The 20296-nt window shown below is 38.0% G+C and overlaps 2 protein-coding genes across 3 annotated transcripts in view; one reads left to right on the top strand and one right to left on the bottom strand.

Annotated features, from left to right (window-relative positions):
* LOC103697421 (fimbrin-5-like) overlaps positions 1–7479 on the top strand; it is a 23912-nt gene extending 16433 nt beyond the window's left edge. For both annotated transcript variants that reach the window (XM_008779271.4, XM_026801238.2), the window contains exons 12-15: positions 5809–5966; positions 6084–6180; positions 6406–6497; positions 6905–7479. In XM_008779271.4, the coding sequence (XP_008777493.1) occupies positions 5809–5966; positions 6084–6180; positions 6406–6497; positions 6905–7171 (614 nt within the window). In that variant the 3' untranslated portion in view covers positions 7172–7479. The remainder of the gene's footprint in view (positions 1–5808; positions 5967–6083; positions 6181–6405; positions 6498–6904) is intronic.
* LOC103697422 (BTB/POZ domain-containing protein At2g04740) lies at positions 7400–20296 on the bottom strand. Its single transcript, XM_008779273.4, has 6 exons — positions 19609–20296; positions 11232–11973; positions 10982–11152; positions 9619–9987; positions 9295–9386; positions 7400–9186 (listed from the first exon to the last, which is right to left on the bottom strand). Exons 1-6 carry the CDS (start codon positions 20279–20281, stop codon positions 9047–9049), a joined length of 2187 nt encoding a protein of 728 aa, XP_008777495.2. The 5' UTR covers positions 20282–20296; the 3' UTR covers positions 7400–9046.

Below are 20296 nucleotides of genomic sequence, written 5' to 3'. Positions count from 1 at the left end.
CAATTAATTGAGTTACAATTCTATTTCATAACACTTAATTCTTAATTAAGTTTAGACTTATGAAAGTTTTGATCATTGCATATTTCTTTTTAATTACATATTAATTACAATCTTTCAGTTCTTAAAACATATTTTCAGATCTGAGTTTTTGTAATTAATCACATGTAATCAGATTTAATTCATGTTTAAGTCATTATGTTTTATGTTCATGCATCACATATACACAACAACATGAATTAATTCAAACAACATACATCTTATGTATTTATTTTTTCACTTTTATTTTCAGATCTAATTTGTTCATTAAAATCAGAGATCATATAAATCATAAACTTTATTTAGATCTAATCTAAATAATATTATAATTTCAGATTTATTCATGTTACTAATCCTAACACAAACATGCATCATATGCATCCAAAATTTCAGATCTACTTAATCATGCATAATCAGCAATTAAATCAATCATAAAAAATACTTTAGATCTAATCTAAATATGTTAATGATTTCAGATTTAATTACAATAATTAAAACATAAAAGTTTAAACATGAACCTGGCTCTGATACCACTGAAAGTAAATCCTAGGTTCTTCGGTGTTAAGCATGCTGATTTTTTTTTTTTAAAAACCATGGCTGAACCTGATCGGGTTGCCTACGTACCCCTTCATAAGGGGGATCAAGCCATACGTAGTTCTTTTTAAGTTTTAAAACGCAGCGGAAAAATCGAATCAAACAATTTAATTCATGCATGCTTACAAGATCAAATCTAGAAATCAGCACCTTAAGAACACATAGGATTATGCCGGAATCGTTTAAACAATTATGCTAAAACTTTCATGCATGATTAACTATCAGATCTGAAACTTAAGAACTCTATTCCGATTAATCTCCGAATATCCATTGAATGGATTCTGGAGATATCTCCGTGAGGAGCCCCAAAAGAGGGTAAAATCTCGGGGAATCAGACCTAGATCTTGACACCATAATAAAAGATTAATGTAGGATTAATACCTTTTATGATGGATGAAACTTGTGGATCTGATCCTCGACTTCGCAGCCACGCACACGAATGGCCTCTACGAGAAGTCCACGCGAAGTTCCTGAAGAGATCCAATCCTGCGGAAGTGCTAGCTTGCGCAGAATTTCTTGAGGCTGAAATTTGATCTTCCAAACGCTATCAACTTTTGATCCGCCTTCTTGGAAGAACTTGGAGGAAAGGTTTAAAGGGATTGAAGAGGACTTAGATCTGATCTAAAGACTCTTATCAGGGACCCCTAACACTAATGGCGCGATGGACTTAGAGGAGGAAGAAGTCAGCTAGATTGAATGCAGAATTTTTCCATGCATGAACTAGGGTTCCTCTCTTTTCTTTTCCCTTTTTTCTTCTTCTTTTTCTCTCTTTTTCCTTGAATTCGACCACCAGATGATGGAGGTCCTTTTAATGTTGCTCTCCTACCTAACTTCATGCCAACCATCCCATATTTGTGGAGGATTTTGTGGGGTTTTGAATTTTGAATTCAAAATTCAAGTTTATGTGCCATTACATGATGAAGCTTGATCTAATCTAAACCATTCATCATGTTGCCACTTTTCTCTTTCATTTTCGAAATTCCCATGCCCCCAAACAGATTAGAGGGTCACGTGGTGATTTTGTGATGATTAAATTCGAAATTCAACCTTAATTAGAAGTGAGATAAAGATAAGGATGACATATGTCATGAAGAGAGAGAATTTGATCTTATCCAATTCTTTTCATGAATTTATCTCTCCATTTCGACCCATCTAATGATGAAAGAGGTCCCTGATGTTGCCAAGTGTCCCATGGCACCATTAAATAAATTAAATTAATTTTTAATCATATTAAAAATCAATTTATGGCGCCATGCATGGATATGTGACAAGTGGATTTCAAGATCCGAACAGTTTCAGATCAAACCCATTTAATTTAATTAAATCCTAGCAATTAGAATGATCCAATTACCATGGGTTGAACCTAATCCAATTAGGTCAATCCCTAATTAAGCACAAATTTAATCTAATTTAATTTGGTCAACCTAAGTCTTCTTGATTCAGACCTAATCCAATCAGGTCAAAAATCCTGATTGAGCCCAGAATTGAATCTAATTCAATTTGGCTCATCCTTAGTCTAATTACTCAATCCAATTGAGTTCATTAGCAATCTAATTACTAATTAATCCTTCGATAATTACTTTAATTATTTTATAAGATAATTTGCCAATCGAATTGACCAAATTACCCCTGAATGATTCTTAATCATTCATCAGCCTTCTTGATCAATCAGGAATCTTCTATGCGTGTGACCTCATAGGTTCGAACCTAAGCCGGTAGTATAGGAATGACTTCCTACACTAATCGATGTGACCATCTAGCAATGGTACCCGACGTCCGAATAGGCCGAATATATGCGAAGCAAATATTCTGGAACCCTGAACTATGGTTACTGTATAATTCAATCCCTTTGACTCTTAATGCCAGGATGACTTAGAGCTCACTGTCAACCCTATAATTAGTACATCCATTATGTGATTAACTTTAGATATCCCGTGACTCCTCACTGGGATTACCCTGGCCAAGGTTTTGCTAAATTAATCACAAGACATTATTCCTGTTTCCAGGAGGGGTCAATTCCATCTTGACTCACAACTGACTACGCAAGTACTTGACTGCACCCAGTGACCTTCCGTCACTGAATTAGAAATTCAGGTAGTCCGATACCAAAGTACAGTGAGTTGCTTGCTAGTCACAGGTTGCGGTCTCAGGTCAGAGGGCCAAACTTATACCCATATCCACTCGGAACATCTCTCGACAGTAGAGCGTTCCGGAATTGGTCACGTTCAGTGAAATGTACTCCTACACTTCACCTGTATGGCATACCAGTGTCTCCACACTCCTTGGTTAAGAGGACAACCAACGTATATGTCACACAACGACCTAATCTCGATAATGTTGTCGTCCTAGTAACAACATATTATTTGGTCGCGAACAAGTTTAAGGACTCAAAGATAAATCCTCCTTTATCATAACATAAGTCCTAAGGACTTCATCATATAAGAGTTCATTTGAAGATGAAATGATGAATAATGCCAAATAATACTTTATTAATTTGTCAATTTATTTACAAAATTCAATCATCAATATGCTGACGATTGACATTTAGGATACAATTCCCAACAGGCACTGTATGAGTGGAAATTCAATGATTCAGCAATGAAGTTTTCAGAACATTTATCTGCAAGCTTATCTTTTCCCTTTTTTTAGCTTCTTTAATAATGATGCTGTATGGCATTACAAATTGTTTTACTGGATATTGGATTCTGTTGTTTCTTTTTTATTTTTAATTTTTGGATAAAAGTAGAACCTCACTGGGGCATAGTTATCATATTGATACTTGAGGTGTTTGAGCAAACTCTTGATCATATTATTTCTATAGATATGCTAGTTTTCATTGTTTATTAGTTTGGTGCATGTATCAACAACAAATTGTTAATGATATGCTGAATTATATCATTCTAAAGATGTACAAATTAATATGCGTAAAGGAAGAAGATATCAATTATAGCAAAAGAAGTCCTTCATTTTGATTCATTTTGTAGGTTTTCTAGATTTCTTGTATAAACATTATCCTTCAAAACTACTTCTTTAGCTACTTTTGAGCACTGACTAATTTTAGCTTTGCTTTATCATCTCTTCAAATATATGGAGATAGGTTGTATTGTTAAATGTATTGAACCAATGAAGATCACAGTAAAAGTTCCTTGTAGATTTTCTGCTCTTTTGACTGCTAGTCAAAATTATATGCAAAACAAATTGGTTAGATCTTAGATATTTGGGAGTTTAGTTGGAACAAATAATCTGAATATTGCATCATGAAAATATATTAGACAAGAGACCACCAAAATAAAAGGGGACGGATGGGTTTCCATTTCTCAATGCTCTTATTTAAACTTATTAATGCAAAGCAAGTTGTTAAAAAACGATGACCCAGTGCACAAGACTCCCACCACTGTGGACTCTGAAGAGGGTCAGATGTATGCCGCCTTAGCTCCATATACGGAGAGACTATTTCTGTATTTCAAACCTGTGATACCCAAGTCACAATGGAGCAACCTTACCATTGTGCCAAGACTCGCCCTCTAATGCAAAACAAATTTCTATCTGATTTCGTCAATCGAATATATGTTACTATACGTTATGATCATCAACCTTCAGTTTTCATCATCGCATTTCTGATGGGTTGATATCATTTTGTAACCACTGAGCGCCTATTTGGATGGTATTACAGTATTACTCCTTGCCATTTGAACGAGGGGATGTTGGTTTCATTCTCGTGAGAGTTAGCCCTTAAAAGGATGAGGTGGGTGCAACGACCTAGAACCTCAACCAAAAAGGCTAACCAAAATGTGTTATTCGCGTTCCTTGCCCCTGTATAAGTACCCAAAATTTATTCAGTGTATAGCCAATAAAAGACTAAATACACACTCGCACGGATCTTTACATACTTCCCATTTAAATTCTGGAGTTCTTGCCAAGCTAAGAGTCCAAATCCATTCAAATCTAATCACAAGTATCATAAATTCAATCACAAACACTTCGATCAGCCTATGGTCAACCCAAATGGGCTTGTATTGCAGTGTCCCCAAGTTGACATGGGCCATGGGCCAGATCTGCTCTAATATCATTTGTAACGACCTAGAAGCTTATCCAAAAAGGCTAGTCAGAGGGGTGTTATTTGGGTTCCTCGTTCCTATATAAGCTCTTAAAATCTACCTAGTGTATAGCCAATGTGGGACTAAAGACACGTTCGTACTTGTTCTCACAATGGGTATAATGTAGAAAGGTGGTGATTAGCCTCTCTTAATCTTAAAAAAAATATATCATATTCCAACCTTCAAACAAATGGCTATCTTGATGCAACATTTTTTCATAGCCAAATGTGGTTGAGGCAGGAATAGAGAAGGTGTAATGTGTCTTTGATGTTTAACATGGAAAGCATAAAAAGATAAGCTTATCCCTTTGACATGCATAAAACTATGAGGGTTTCCTTATGTATAACATTAAACCATAAACATAAAAGGTTCCGGTACTTTTCGATCATGTAATCAGATATACTTTTTTCTGTTTGAGTGTGTGTGTGTGTGTGTGTGTGTGTGTGGAGGTGAGGTTGAGGTGATAATACACATCGGTTGCAAAGAAAAAACTTTACGCCCACTACTAAATTCACTGTTAGTGATTAAAAGATGGAGTTGGAAATCTAAACTATTGGATATGATCTAGAAGGCTTAAAATGTCTACAGAAATTCATTTGTTTTCAAGACCCCTAGCCTATGCATTGAGTCATCCTGGAATCTACACACCATCGCTTGATTACAACAATATTTTTGGGATGACTTGATGCATTGGCTGGGGGACTCCAAAACATGTAATCTTTTGTGAATAAATATTTTAAGCCATCCAAATCACATCACATCTAATGGTTTAAATTTCCATTTTTCAACCACAAACATTGAATTTGGTGGTAGGTATATGTACTTTGTTTACACCCGATGTGCAATATAACCACACCCACACATACATACATACATACATACATACATATACATACATACATATATATATATACACACACACACACACACACATACATACATACATAAATGTGGTGCGATCCTGATAATTACTTGGTTCTGTTGTTCTCGCTTTGACCTTTTATTTTTTGTGCAATTAAAATTGGCAGACAGATCGCTGCTTCAACCTATAATTTGACTCTTTCATCTTGCTTTCTTCCAGCTTACTTGTGGCAGTTAATGAGATTCAATATTCTTCAGCTACTGAAGAACTTGAGATTCCACTCCCAAGGAAAAGAGATATCAGATGCTGATATCCTAATTTGGGCCAATAATAAAGTGAAGAAATCAGGCAAAACTACTCAAATGGAAAGTTTTAAGGTACTCTCAACAATTTCCTATTGCTTGTCTTTTTTCTTTTTTCAAATATTGCATGTCAGCTCTTGAAACATTATTTTCCTCTCAAGTTTTCCTCTTTTACTTTCTTTGTTCCTTTAGGACAAAAGCCTATCAAATGGAATATTTTTCCTCGAGCTTCTTAGTGCTGTCAAGCCAAGGGTTATAAACTGGAAACTTGTTACAAAGGGTGAAGAAGGTATGCTCTTTATCCGGTGCACATCAAATCGAATATTTGTCTGTTACCATGTGGCAACTCATCCATCTTAGGTCTTTGATGTGCTTGTTTGGGAGAAAAAAATTGTACTTTGTTTTTTATGTTTACAGAAATGAAAGCAGGAGAATGAAATTAGGTTGAATCTACTCTTTTCGATCACATAAAAGATCACCCATTAATCTTATTGTCCGCATCTTTTATATGCAGATGAACAGAAGAAGTTAAACGCTCAATATATAATCAGTGTTGCGAGAAAGCTTGGATGTTCCATCTTTTTGTTGCCTGAGGACATAATGGAGGTAAAATTAGTATAACCTGGATCAGTAAATATTGCAATATATTTTCAGATCTGAATGTTGTGCAAACAACTCATAAAAGGATGACACTTTAGAGCACAGTTTGCTTCTGAAAACTGTTTCAATGATTTGAAAGCATGACCATGCATTTATCAAATCTTGGATTATCCATGCCAAACATATTTTATTCGATTGTTCATTTGGATGCCAGCATCTTCCTGTACACTGCCGCCTTTCTTCGTAAGAACTTTATGATCAGATAGCTAAAATCATCTAATGGAATTAAATACTTGGCTTGTTTATTAATTGATGTGTCCCTCCCTACTTTTGCACTGGTTCTAATAGAAGCTTTGGACAATTTTTTTTCTAGTCAGATTTTTATTTGTTTAATTTTCTTTTGGCTATGACAGGTAAACCAGAAGATGATCCTTACATTAACTGCAAGCATCATGTACTGGAGTCTGAAGCAACCTGCAACAAACTCCGAAGCACCCTCAGAAACTGCAGAGCCCGGTGCAGTGTCTGAGCCATCCACTGAGGATGCTGCCTCAGAGAAATCTCCCTCAGACAAAGAAGATGAAAGTGTTGTTGCAGACAACATTTCAAACTTGAGTGTTGATGATGCAGCTTCAGACACCTCACAAATTGAAAATGGCAATGATATTATTAGAGAGTGACTCATAAACTCAAGTCCATCCAAAGATAAGCAAAGTTAAAAAGGAAAGCACATCTAGTATTTTGGTAGAAAAACCTTCTATAGATCCACAGTACCAGATAGCAGGATGCTTTTTTGTATCTCAAAGTGGTTGCATCAAAAGAAAAATCTTTTTGCTTTTTAATTTCTCATTTGAGAAGAAAAAGAAAATTATAGGTATCAGAATGTGCTTATAGGTTTTTCAATTCTGTTATAGGTATTCTTTGACAATTGAATTTTGTTCATCTCTTGTTGAATAAATAATGCAAAAGGAGTGGCATTGTTTGGGCAGATGTGGGTGAAGACAGTTTCTGGGCATGGAACTTCTTTTATAAATGAACTCTTGTATGGTTTAGCTTGTGAGAGAATGTTTCTATTTTATTATTCACAAATGTAGATTGAATGTTTTTTTTTTTTCCGCCTGGGATTTGTTTGGTTAATGGTGTGGTTAACTGTTGTAGGTCCAAATCAGCTAACCAGACTTCTCTCAGCTGGTTCGCACCTCCCTCAGTCGAGAGCTCCCAATTTGTCTCAGGATGATAGCATGTCTATCGTACATCTGGGGAAAAAAGATGTTTCGTGATGAAATCAGAAGGCTTTATGGCCTGTGTTGTGATAATGACCCGGGAGTGACAACATTTCCTTTGTTTCTTAAGTTTTAAATCTTATGGAAGGTTGCAGGCTACCGTTACAGCAGATGAAGGTTCTGTTCAATGATGTTAAAAGCCAGTAGCTGGCACATGTGCTTCACTAGTGGATTTGAAGGTTTTTTACTTTCTGGTAAAAGATCTGAAGGTTTCTTCTTTTTTACCCTTCTTATGGGAGAGCCTTTATATGCTCTAATTTATAATCCCTCTTCTAATGGTGAAGCCTGTAGTAAAATTCGCAGAAAACTTCCTTGAGATTGTTGTGCTGGACTTGGAGGCATGCGTATGCTTTTAAGTTGAGGAAACCATAAATATCCCACAGGTTATGCTCTGAAGTTGAGATCATCTACGTTATTGCGATTTATGTTGATTAATAAACTAGCGTGAGAGTAGTACCTCTCAAATATCTGAGTTGCTTATTCTTCTGATTTCTTGAATTTGTAGAGTCGTACTGCTAACGTACCCCTGATGCTTCATGTTGGTCTTATACTGATCGCTCTGAATTACACAGCTAAGATTTCACTTCAGGATGCAGACGATTGCGCTGGAGTATCCCACAAATCTTGAGATTGATGATTAAGGTGTTGGAGTTCATCTCTACATGAATCCTGGATGTTAGTTGGTTGATTAATAGCTTCAACAGCATAGACCACGAGGCAAAACGCAGCATTTTGAGCTCAGAGTTTGCGAACATTTTTGGTTCATCACCAAATGTGAAAACTGACTGTAGACAGGTGTTCATCCAAAGGCCAGCAAAGCATATTTACCAAAAGAAAAAAAAGGTCAGTGAAGTGTATATTTTCTTAGTTGTCCTGTGGGCATGCTTTGCAGTGGGCAGAAATCAAGTTACATCCTGATTCTTATGATTCAGGCTGAAACTCCAGCTCGCATGTTCTTTCATGAATGAATCACATTTCACATCTGGTGGAAAATCATGCTTAATTAAAAGTTAGATCCGATCCTGTCATGCTGGGTTTTGAACTGTAGAGATCCAGAAATCATGGTCATTGGTGTATCATGAGACAGCTCCTAATTGCAAGGACATGCACAGTATAATGATAGCACGTTGCATGATCATGCAGGAATCATGCAATCATGGGTCATTATGTGATATACAAACAGTCATGAATCATGATTGCAGAACTGAAGTATCTCCAGTTCAGTCACATGCTGTAGAGGATCTGGACATGGAGGGTGCCAATCACACCATGTTATTTCATCCCAACAGCCGCAGAGCAGCTGACATTTTTAAACAACCATTCATGATGAAGCCAGCTTGCCGGATCTTTAATTTGACACAAGTCATTATCCAACCTAGTAACTCGCATCATTTCTTTTGAAATGATCGGTCCTGCTCATTGTTATTGCATAAAGAAAGAGATAATAGCAATGCCAGAATCTATTAAAGATAATTGTTAATACTTAATAGTGTAAAGAACATTAGAGATTTGAATAATACCATTTGAAAACACCATAAGAATGGCTGGCAGCCTAAGCAATTGCGCATGATGAAGCAACCACAGTGAAGTTAAATTGTTTCTCCAATGGGATCTTGAAACAAAACAAAATAATTAAAAAGATATAGTGTGCTGAAAATAGCAGTTTTCCTTTTTCTTTTTCATTGACTCAGCTTTGCAAAGAAAAGAACATGTATGGTATCCGCTATCTGTAATTCATCTTCATTCATATAGTAACAAGAAGCAAAATGAATGACGGGCAAAAAACAATTATTCCGCACCAGACCCCTTCACTACAACATAAATCAAGATTGGGCACAACTTACAACATGGTGGACACCTGATCACAGTGCTTGCTTTCAATGGAATCACCATGAACTTCATTGGCTTCCTGTTCTGCTGCAAGCATAAGCATCTCAAGCCGCTTGTCAAACAAAGCCGCACTCTCATCTCTCTTGTCAAGCTCTGCAGCTTCAGCTTCTAACCATTTCTCTCTCAAGTCATCTAGAAGATTGCCCTGATCAGTTTTGCCCACAGACCCTGGGGCACTAGGAAGGGTTGTACGCAATGAGTCGTCTCCAGAGGGCGGCGGGAGTGTCAAGAGCATGGCCCGGAACTCTCGTGTATCAGCAAATGTCTCAAAATTACAAGCAATAACATCCAAACAATATTCCCTTATCTTTAAAACACCGTACCTGCATTATTTCATCAACCTACTTCAGCAAAACCATGCATTTAAGTGATAATCATTCTACTGAAGCTGCAAGCACAGATTTCTGCATGGCCTTTATGAGTGTTCGAGGAATATATGATGTCATGGGTTACTGTATTGCACAAACATTATCTGACAGTGATAATTCAGTACTGGTGAAGTGATTTTATCATATAAAGACTCTTGGTTAAGATTAGCACTGCAGATAACAGCGAAAATATCAGGCAGGCAATGTACTTTAGGCCTCATAATATTCAAGTAATATTTGCTATAAAAATAATTTAAAAAACTGCATAAGCACAATTTTAGTGGATGAGTGAGATATATTTCTGTCCATTTTAATTAGGTATACCCAAAAAATAGAGGCTATAGGGAAAGGACTTGTATTCTGTTTGGAGAGACGTATAGAGATATGATGTACAAAAATGATAATTAAAAAGCTATTGGATAATAAAGCACACTGCTTCATAATATGAAACTCATATGACACTTTCTCAAGCTTACTAATCCATGACGATGTGTATTGATCAGAAATGAGTATGTAAGAACCTACTACTTCCTATGTTCAACTATTGTTGGAGACATTTCAATATTTATGCTAACCGATTTCCATACTAAGGATCTTTATAAATAACTTAAGTGTCAATCAGGAACAATGGCATAAAGGGATAGACTATCTGCCGAATAAGGATGTCCGGCACCTGATTCAAGCACTGGAAAAAGCACGGAATTAAGATCAGTTGAATCTACTTACATCACATTATACTCGAGCTGAATCATTGAGTTCTGAATTTAAAGAAAAAAGCTTACAAATTTACATTGTAGCAGAAACCTTTGCAATGTAACTGATTATAAACTGTATCATAAATAGAACTTATTCGTGTATTTTATTCATCATATATATGTAATAAGTATCCATCAGATACAAGTAACAGCTAAGAACATGATTAACAGAAAGGAGACATATAATCCCTTACATGTCCGATAATATCAGCCAGTGGCAGAGTTCAGCAGGTGAGACCAGCTCCAGATGCGGTAGCAGAGCATCAGCAACAGCGCGTTTAAGAGGAAATAACAAGTATCTTGAAGAAGCATCAAACATTTCTTCCGCCTGATCAGGGTCCATATCCTTCAAGCGATCTGTGTACCTGAGTTTAATCAGGCATGTCAGAAGCAAGTGGGACACATTGTAGAAACTAAAACTTCAGAAACAGACTTGCAGCTTACATATATTCTATCATTTTCTCAAATGCTTCTGTACTCAAGTCATGCTCTTCTAGAAAGGGAAGTGAGACACTAGGCAGTCCATCATTCCCTTCAAGAAATCCTGTCATTCGAGACAACCTTGCTCTGAAATACTCTGATCTTGAGGCCAGGATCACTTGGTGGCAGCGGAAAATCCTTTCACCAACTTTTATACAAACATCAGCAAGATCATCATTAGATTGGCTCATTTGCAAGTCCCGTGTATCATCAGAACACATGCTTGTCCCACTGGAGTTAGCAAGGGAAATTTCTAGAATGCGATGCAAGGCAAAGGGAAGCCTATCCTGCTCTGGTAGGGACAAGCCTTGTAAAATGAACCTTTTCTGAGAATTATCCACCTCCATTAGTGCTTTATAGTCTGCATATTTTTGGTGAATCATTTCTTTCTGAAGGACTTTCTGCAATTCCTCACACTTGCAGGCTTTGCATGTGCGTGCAAGATCTTCCATGTCATCCACTGCAACTTCAAGTCTATCGGAGTAGAAGAAATGAATAAGGCCATATAATGCACGATAAGACAATTTTTGGCTAGAAAATCTCACTTCCTTGCGATCCTTCCAATCTGTCTCGAATTTCTTCTTAAAGAAGGGTGACCGGGCACTTAATATAACCCGATGAGCTTCAATAGGTCTTCCATCCACATAGAAGGTGATATCTGGGGGCAGTGGAGTGGAAATGGATCCATCATTTAACAAAGTGTAACCTGTTCAGTAATGTGTTTAAATTCTGTAAGTAACGACACTAGATGATAAAGTTTTGTATTCTCAAACATCTCCTTTTGCCATACAAATAGAAATATGCTTATATTGTGTTTAAATGAAAAACAGTTTATCATAGATCTGAAGTAAGTGATATTGGTTGCAGTGCAGATAACAAAAAATTGATGTCATCAGTACGAGGAACACCCATTTATTCTAGTCATATTTAACCCATAAATAGCAACTGCCTCATGTATCAAGGACATGTGAGAGCTGATAGCCCATGTAGAAATTATACTAATATGCAACAACACTGGCAAGAAAACTATACAGAATTTATCTAGGATGTAATTTATTTTTGCATACAAAGATGCCTATATGTTAGAGAATAAATAGAGATATTCTGCAGTAATTCCTCAACAGTGATCAAACCTGAGTTATGAAAACAAGGAGATTGATAGAGCCTTGTACACAAAAACAATACTCAAAAACCTGGAGGGGGAAGTTCAAAGAAAAAAACACCACACAGAGGGGCTGTGTGCATAACCAAGCAACCCATGTACACACAGCAACAGCATCATCTCAGTGTTTTATGTTGGTGCAGTGACCTGTAGAGCACTGCAAAGGTACAATCTCAATCATGATAGACTACCCTCCTGTTAGTCATGGACGAATGGACATAAGCACACCTTCTCACTCAATTTGTTCCCTTATTTTCACCTTAAATAACGTTGCCTCTAAGTTTCCTCCAATGTATATTCTATGTAAGACATTTAGGTCCACATTATGCATGACCAATTTGATTCATTGAAGTACCAGGGTTCCTTCTTTTAATTGTACAGATTCGATTGAATGCATGCACATGATAGGCATCATAAGATCTGAATCATGGATCATATGACAATTGAATTCAGGACATTGAATGACACGGCACCGTGTTCATACCCTAACTTCTTTTTTCTCTTTGCAATTGTCAAATTTTCACTTCTTGCAGTTCTAGACATCTTTTACAGCCATATGATAGGGGGTTAAACTACTCTTGGCAGGTTTAGGGCCCTACAAACAAAAAATGACAATATGAACTTTAGCCCTTGTAGAGACCCGAGTTTTGACATCCAGACAAAGACTAAAGTGTCACTAATAAGGACGCCATGCGATTCTAGATCCTGAGAATTAGGGCCTAGCCATGTCGTATAGCCTGCCACATGCATTACATCCATCAATTTTACAAGGGAAAGGACTAGACCAAATCCAAACCATATTGACAGTAAACTACATATCATTAGTAGGCATTGACAGTGAGACTCCCCAAAGTCAGTAATTTTAACTGTTTATTCTCGATGTTGGTTGGTGCATGATGGTGGACCATTCATTATCAATACATTTCTAATGGCACCACCTTCATTGTTGGAAGGGATCCAAAGTCGACTTGAGCTCAAACTCCCCTGAGTTGATTTCTAGCCAATTTTGATGAGCTTTCACGAAATTTTTACTACTTTTCTTTAGTTCCACGTGGTATGCACCTAGCCTAGACCTCTTTTGAGCAATATTCTAAAACCTGGACCATTCATTGAATCGGAAAGGAGGCAAGCTCATGCGTCGCTGATTCAACCATCAGGTTAACCTTAATCGAACCATGATATCATAATGATGCAATAAATATATTAATTATAGTATTTTATATATATATAATATTAATATTATCAACACACAAACTTACAAAAAAATAATTAACATTTCTAACAACTTTTACTACTCTCTAATCTCTATAATAATATGGCATTACAAATAATGCACAATACCGATTAAGCATAATATATGTACAATATGATTACGAATTAATTGTCAAAATTTCATTTATTCACTGAAAATAAACCAAAAGATAGGGTTGACAAGTAAAATATTTGCCAAAAGTTGCTTGTGCCAACTTTTTCTCCAAGGACAATGTTGATCAGTAGCAAGGGTTGGAACCAAAGATCGCAATATTGCTATGCCTGAAATAGGGGTTAGTTTGGCACATCGAGACACGGTGTGCCCCCCCATACCAAGTATTGGTTCAGTACTAGGCAATATGGCACACCCAGTAGGGGGTGGCACTAACCAATACAAGGAACCAACTTGGAACAAAGAGTGTGATGCAGGCTGAAACCTGCAAGTCTTGGCCAAACCAAAAGGATTCAACCAAGAAAAAGATAATCCTGGAATGCCACTCAACCAGTGATAGCGAATGCCACTCGACGCTACTAATCGCAGATGCCACTCGATGCGACCAAGCCACGCGCTTGATTGGGAGGAGAATGTCACTCAACTCACAAAAGCAAAAAAGGCTTGCTGGAAAGGAATTCTAAAAATAATAACTCTCCTTTTCATCTCATTCATATACCAGCTTTATATGCTATCTTGGAACATCCCTCCAAGCATAGGTAAAACAAAACAGTGCTAAAACACATTGATGGGAGTCTAGATACAAGTTCCAATATTTAGAAATACCAAAAGACACTTAGGGAAATGAAACTATGTGCTGGAAAAAGACCAACTTAAATGCACTTCGCTAGGCGTTGGTAGTCCAGACGTGCAGTAGTAAAAATGCCATAACTTTCTCTAAGGATCTTCAAATGGCACGAGATCAAGTGTGTTGGAAATTAGAGGAGTAAAGCTTTCCAATGGTATATGGCATGCTAGCTGATTAACCATATATTGCTTCCAGAATTAATTCAAAACCAACTATGTCATGCTGCCAGGATCAAAGGATGACTCACTAAACACATGAGTCGACTCTTGAAAGCAATGAGTCGACCCCCGTTACACATGAGTCGACTCTTGAAAGCAAAGAGTCGACCCCTGCTATTCATGAGTCGACTCTTGAAAGCAAAGAGTCGACCCCTGCTGCTCCTACAAGAGTGTCCCTAGGACTAAGAAGGAAAAAAGTCATAACAAATCATAATGGGCTCTATAGTTATCTAGTTTATTAATTGCAGCTAGCAGCAACACTTGTTGCCCTTGCTTTAAACATCTATCCAAGGATTTATGGTGAATGAAAATTGCTTTACTCTCCCAAATTAAATAAAATCTGAAAGATAAAAAGAAATATTAAATTAAAAGAAAAGCATGGCCTATATGTAAGGCTACTGCCTTGGCCCTCGAGCCAAATAAGGGGGAGGCAGAGGTGGTTCGGGGCTAAGACCGTTCACCAGCTCCAATTACTATTGGGTGGGTGAAAGTGTGGAAAGAGACACAGAGGAAAGGCGAGGGAGAGATAGGCTGGTTATAGGGAGGGAGAGGGGAGGGGAAGAGAGAGAGACCTAGGTCATCCAATGCTCACCAACCGTGCACCCCCATTGACCAATGGAGGAAAAGGAAGAAGGGAAAGAGATCACGGAGTGAAGAAAATCCTATGAGGCTTCAAATTCTATCAATCCACTTTTCCTATTCCCCATCTCAACCTAATCTCATATACTATTTAAAAACCAGCCAATTCCCATGAACTTGTTCTAGTTTGAACAAATCATCAATTCAACCAGCAATTTCTCATAATTTTTCAAAATTAAAATGGATTTTTAGGAAAGCTAAGCGTATAGGTCTACCCATATCAAACACCTAGTTCAACCAGCCTATTTGGTCCGGGTTATAAAACATTATTCTTGAGAGCCCTATAAAACCCCCAAGCCCCTAAAACCAAAAGATGAAAAAAATAGAGAAGAGAGAAATGTCTTGGAAAAGTCCCACTTTGGATTTCTAAGCCTTTGCAATAACAAACTTAGGTAGACTAAGGCTACCTTGCCTTAATGGACATAACTTTTCCGATAGTCATGGAGGGTGCTGAAGATTTGAAGGTCACTGGCAATAAGGCTCAACCTCGGTTTGCATGTCTCCAGGAAGTCCTTCAGTCTCTCATCTCTTTTTTTAATTAATTTTATTGCATATGAGGCATAATTGCATTAGCCTAGTCCCTTTAGTTTCTTTTTATGGGATTTTAGAGGGAAGACGAGGTGTCCCAATACCTTCCTTTCTCTACCAAATCCCCAAGTTAGTATTATTTCAATTATTCTCTTTCTAGTTTTTAGTTTAGGTATATTCATTGCATCCAAATTAGTCTAATTACCCTTAATCTTTCTTTCTTAGGCACTTTGAAACCCTTAGGCCAGGTATATCTTTATGCTAAGGAGGTTGAACCCGCATCAAGTATGTCCTGTGGAAGCAAGCATGTGTCTTAACAACCGCATAGGCATCAGGTCGTGATCACAAGCTATCTATTCGTAGAGGTGGGTATGGGTAGATCGAATACTACATCTAGCAGGCAACCCTCTAATGAGGAGCGAAGGACAACGCAACTAAGTCCTACACTCCTAAACATTAAAAGGGGAATTACTAAAGGGAGCATAGCACCCATCATGAGATTCAAGTTGAGTAAGTTTATGATTATTTAAAATATATATAGTGTCTAATCTAGATGTACATCACTTTACATATATTTTATCATTTTACTATTATTGCTTTTTATCAAGAACCGGTAATGGACAACACATAATTAACTACTCAAGATTCGACATTCATATATTATGGCTAAGAAGTAGATTCCAATACAAATTTTACATATCTCCAATAATTTGGTTCATCCTATGCAATAGTCCTATCAATGGATTAGATTCTAGGCCAATCGATCTAACTGGGTGAATCTGGTAAACAATTTTGACATAGCAACCTCAATTCAAAAAAAATTGACACAATATTCAAATCATGACACAAATACGATTACCCAATACTAAAATGAACTGAACTTGGGTTGGGGTCTGGTCCAATAACGACCCAAACTGAATTTTCAGATATTGTTATACTTATACAATGTCTAAATTAATCTTGAAGGTCCTCCATTAGATTTGGATCCTCTTTAAAGATTTCAAAAGTAAAAGAGGAGTGGAGACATTAAGGACACAATCCTCCCCACCAAATCCAGAAACTGCCGAGATCTCCCTCTTTGGCTTTCCCAACCTCACCACTTATCTCCATCTACTGCACTGAGGAGCAGCAAATATCCAATAGTGGATACTCATCCACCACCAATAGCTAACCACCCACTACCACCAATAATAAAGGCCCTTCTCTCTTTCTAATCCTCTCCTCTTCATATTTCTCTCTATTCCTTTCTCCATCCACCAACCTCCTCCGACAATCACCCCCTCACCTTCATGTGCCACGGTCACGCACAAACACCCCACACCTAAGTCCCCTTCCCACACCCCTACCTTGTCAGATTGGTTATTGAATGATTAATAGATCTGAATTTGAATGACAGGTGGATCCAATAGATTACAAGATCAAATCAAACTAAGATTTCTAGCTTGAAATCAACCTTTATTTTATTTGATAGATCCTATCACAGGCTCACTATGTTTTATAAGTCCTACTCAACCATTGTACTTCTCGAACTATTTAAAAATGAAATTCGAAAGATCATTATAAAGCCACACCTTTACAAATCCTCAAAAAAACTTGAGCATTAACAAGTTAGGAAGCGTAAATTAAGAAAAGGTGCCTGTCTGTTGACCCTATTTAGAATCAACCACCTAGAAAGGGTCTTCACTATGTTATATACCATGTTATAAAGGAGTTTCAAGATAAAGTGTCACCTTCTTCTTACCTAGTTGTATAAGCTCTGATGACCAAGGGCGTACATGTCTTGCTCAGCCGCTAGCAGCCTAGGTCTCAATGCAGCTTGCCTCCTACCTAGAGTTACCTTTACCAAGGATTTGGTGCCGATTTGTATGGGGTTGGCATCATCTTGATTATACAGCATCAAAAAGGTCTCCAAGGATTGAGTATGATATAAAATTTCTCGCCTGATGAGATCAGCTAACACTGACAAGTTAATTAAAAGAAAAACTTGAGTTTTGACCTCTTCAGTGATCCTACTTCAAGTGAGGTTACTCTTATAAAATGCACCCATGTCTGTGTGTTTTAATTGGGTATTTGAATCACTTTTGACCCTTTTATACACAGACAGTGGGAGATCTTTAGGGTCATATCAAGGGCAGTTCAAAAAATATGAATGTTGAATAGGCTATACTAATCAAAACAGGTTTGGTAAAAACAATACTAAGCACTCTGTGTTTGAATTAAAAGGAGAAAAGGCCCTTGATTAGGATTATTATCCTTTATTCTTCTATCAACTTTCACAAAGGAATCAATATATTGAGAATAAATTGAAGCACCTAGCATACTTTATCTTAGGAAAGATTCCTTTTTAATGAAAACTTTCCATCACACAATTGCTGAAGAAGGGCAAATACAATTTATGGCATACAAATCAGCCTTTTAAAATGGGCATACAAGGTAATCACAACAGTACTTACTACGAAGTAAAAGATGGATTATAATAGATTGCTTTTTTATCTCTTCTCCATTCTCTCCTACATGTAGCTTCCCCTAAATACCAATTTGCATAAGCCAAGGATGTTTGCAAAATCAAGGGGTATTGATACAAGGTTGACAATTGGGAACTTAGGTTGTAAAATTCCCCATGTACTCATTGGACCTTTCTCTTGAGATGTGCTCTATTGCCTACTCCATCTTGATGTGATAAGCACTACTGCGTTTTGTTTGTTTGTTAGGGGATTGTATGCCCTACAATTTAGAAAGAACTTAAGCATAGATTAGCTGTTGCTAAAAAAGGCAACAGAGGCATCAAGGGCATCACAATGCTTGGCTACTTGAAACAGGATTTCAGTGTTGGAGCAGATTTGGTATAAGTGCAAGAAAGCAAATCTCTCAAAATTATTTAGAATTGGAAGCATATAGGAAGTCGGTGCCAGAACAAGTTTCATAAGACATCTTGATGTAGGTCTGCAACCCTTGGTAGAAGTTTTCGGCTACTATATACAGATGTATGCTCTAGGTTTTATCAAGTTTTAGAAAAGCATAAAGAAGGCCAACTTGGATTGCTTTTGGAGTTTTTGACTTCAACCAGCAATTCTGGCCGTTTAAAGGCAATAATGGACAGAGACTGAGAAGTCATTTTATCTACCTTATTTCAATCATTTGGAAAGGAAAGAAGAGAAAGATATTCAAAAGACAAATATATTTGATTCTCATTAGTACAGATTGCATCTCTTGGTTAGTGTAATAAATTTGTAGTTTTTTACTTGCTTCATCAAATTCAGTAGTGCCTTAATACTAAATAAAACTTTGTTTACCAGTTTCTTTCTTCCTCATCCCTGTAGTCTCATTTCTGTTATTCTTCTTCCCTTTACACCCATCTTCCTTCACTCCACCTAGTAAACCCTCCTCCTCCATCTCTTTGTTCCCTCCTTTAGCGTTAAGTAGGTTCAGATCACTATATTCTCTATTCTCTTCCCCTTTTCCTCTCCCTTCTCAGCTTAATTCATCAAAATTAACACCAACGGGCAGCTGTGATCATCCAGAAGTGTTCCAAAATACCCTCCTACGTTATTCTAGTCAGTCACTCGCATTCTTTCTGTGAATTTACCAAATTGTTTTCTATATTACCAGGTCAGCACTTAAATAGGCACTGATGAAGTCGGAAAAAAAAAACCAATTAACCAATTTATGCTTGCTGACTAGTTAATCGGAAAAAAAAATTGAAAGAAAAATCTAAGCTCTCTTGGGGAATCATGCAACCTGACCTGTTGCCCACGCGGCGGCGGCGTCATCGCACTGCTCGAGATAGGCGCGGCGATTGGCAGGGCAGCCGAGGAAGGTGTCGCGGAGGGCGGCGGGCAGCGGTCCGAGCGGCGGCGGGCGGGCCTCGAAAGCCTTGAGGAGGCGGCGCACGCGAAGGTTGAGGGCTGCGTAGTGGCAGCGGTCGCCGTCGAAGGTGCGCTCGGAGCAGATGGCGCCGGCCTCGAGGAGCATCCGGGCAGCCTCGACGTGGCCGGCGAGGCAGGCGTAGTAGAGGGCGACGGAGTCCCACTGGTCCCGGGCGTTGACGTTGACGCCGGTCTCCAGGAGGTAGCGGAGGCGGTCGACGTCGCCGGCGCGCGCCGCCTCGAAGACGTCGCCGGCGGGGACTTTTTTGAGCGGGACGGACGGCTGGAGGTCCTCTGGGTCGAGGTCCAGGCCGTCCAGGTCCGGGTCGATGGCCCACGGCCGCCGGTCCATCTTTTGGAGTGGGTCTTTAGGGATCGGGGAAGCGGGCGGGAAGCCCTGGGATGTGGTGGAGATGGTTTTATAAAACTTGCGGAGATTTGTATGAGCAGGGGTAGGCAACTCTGCTTTGCTGGTGTTTGATACTTGCCGGACATGTAACATTATGCAAGGATGGATCCGAGTTGGTTGATCGGCCCATGATGCGTCCATCGCTGAACCTTTTGG

Source organism: Phoenix dactylifera, unplaced genomic scaffold, assembly GCF_009389715.1.
Source record: "Phoenix dactylifera cultivar Barhee BC4 unplaced genomic scaffold, palm_55x_up_171113_PBpolish2nd_filt_p 000207F, whole genome shotgun sequence".
Taxonomy (NCBI): domain Eukaryota; kingdom Viridiplantae; phylum Streptophyta; class Magnoliopsida; order Arecales; family Arecaceae; genus Phoenix; species Phoenix dactylifera.
The sequence above is the reverse complement of the archived record's forward strand: the minus strand, read 5'-3'. Positions and strand labels throughout refer to the sequence as shown.

Bases quoted from the DNA above. Each gene is read 5' to 3' on its own strand.
- LOC103697422 (XM_008779273.4), bottom strand. From the start codon at position 20,281: ATGGACGCATCATGGGCCGATCAACCAACTCGGATCCATCCTTGCATA. The intron at 11,974-19,608 runs GTCAGGTTGCAT...ATTACTGAACAG, and splicing joins CGCCGCCGCGTGGGCAACAG to GTTACACTTTGTTAAATGAT. The intron at 9,988-10,981 runs GTAAGGGATTAT...GAAATAATGCAG, and splicing joins TGGCTGATATTATCGGACAT to GTACGGTGTTTTAAAGATAA.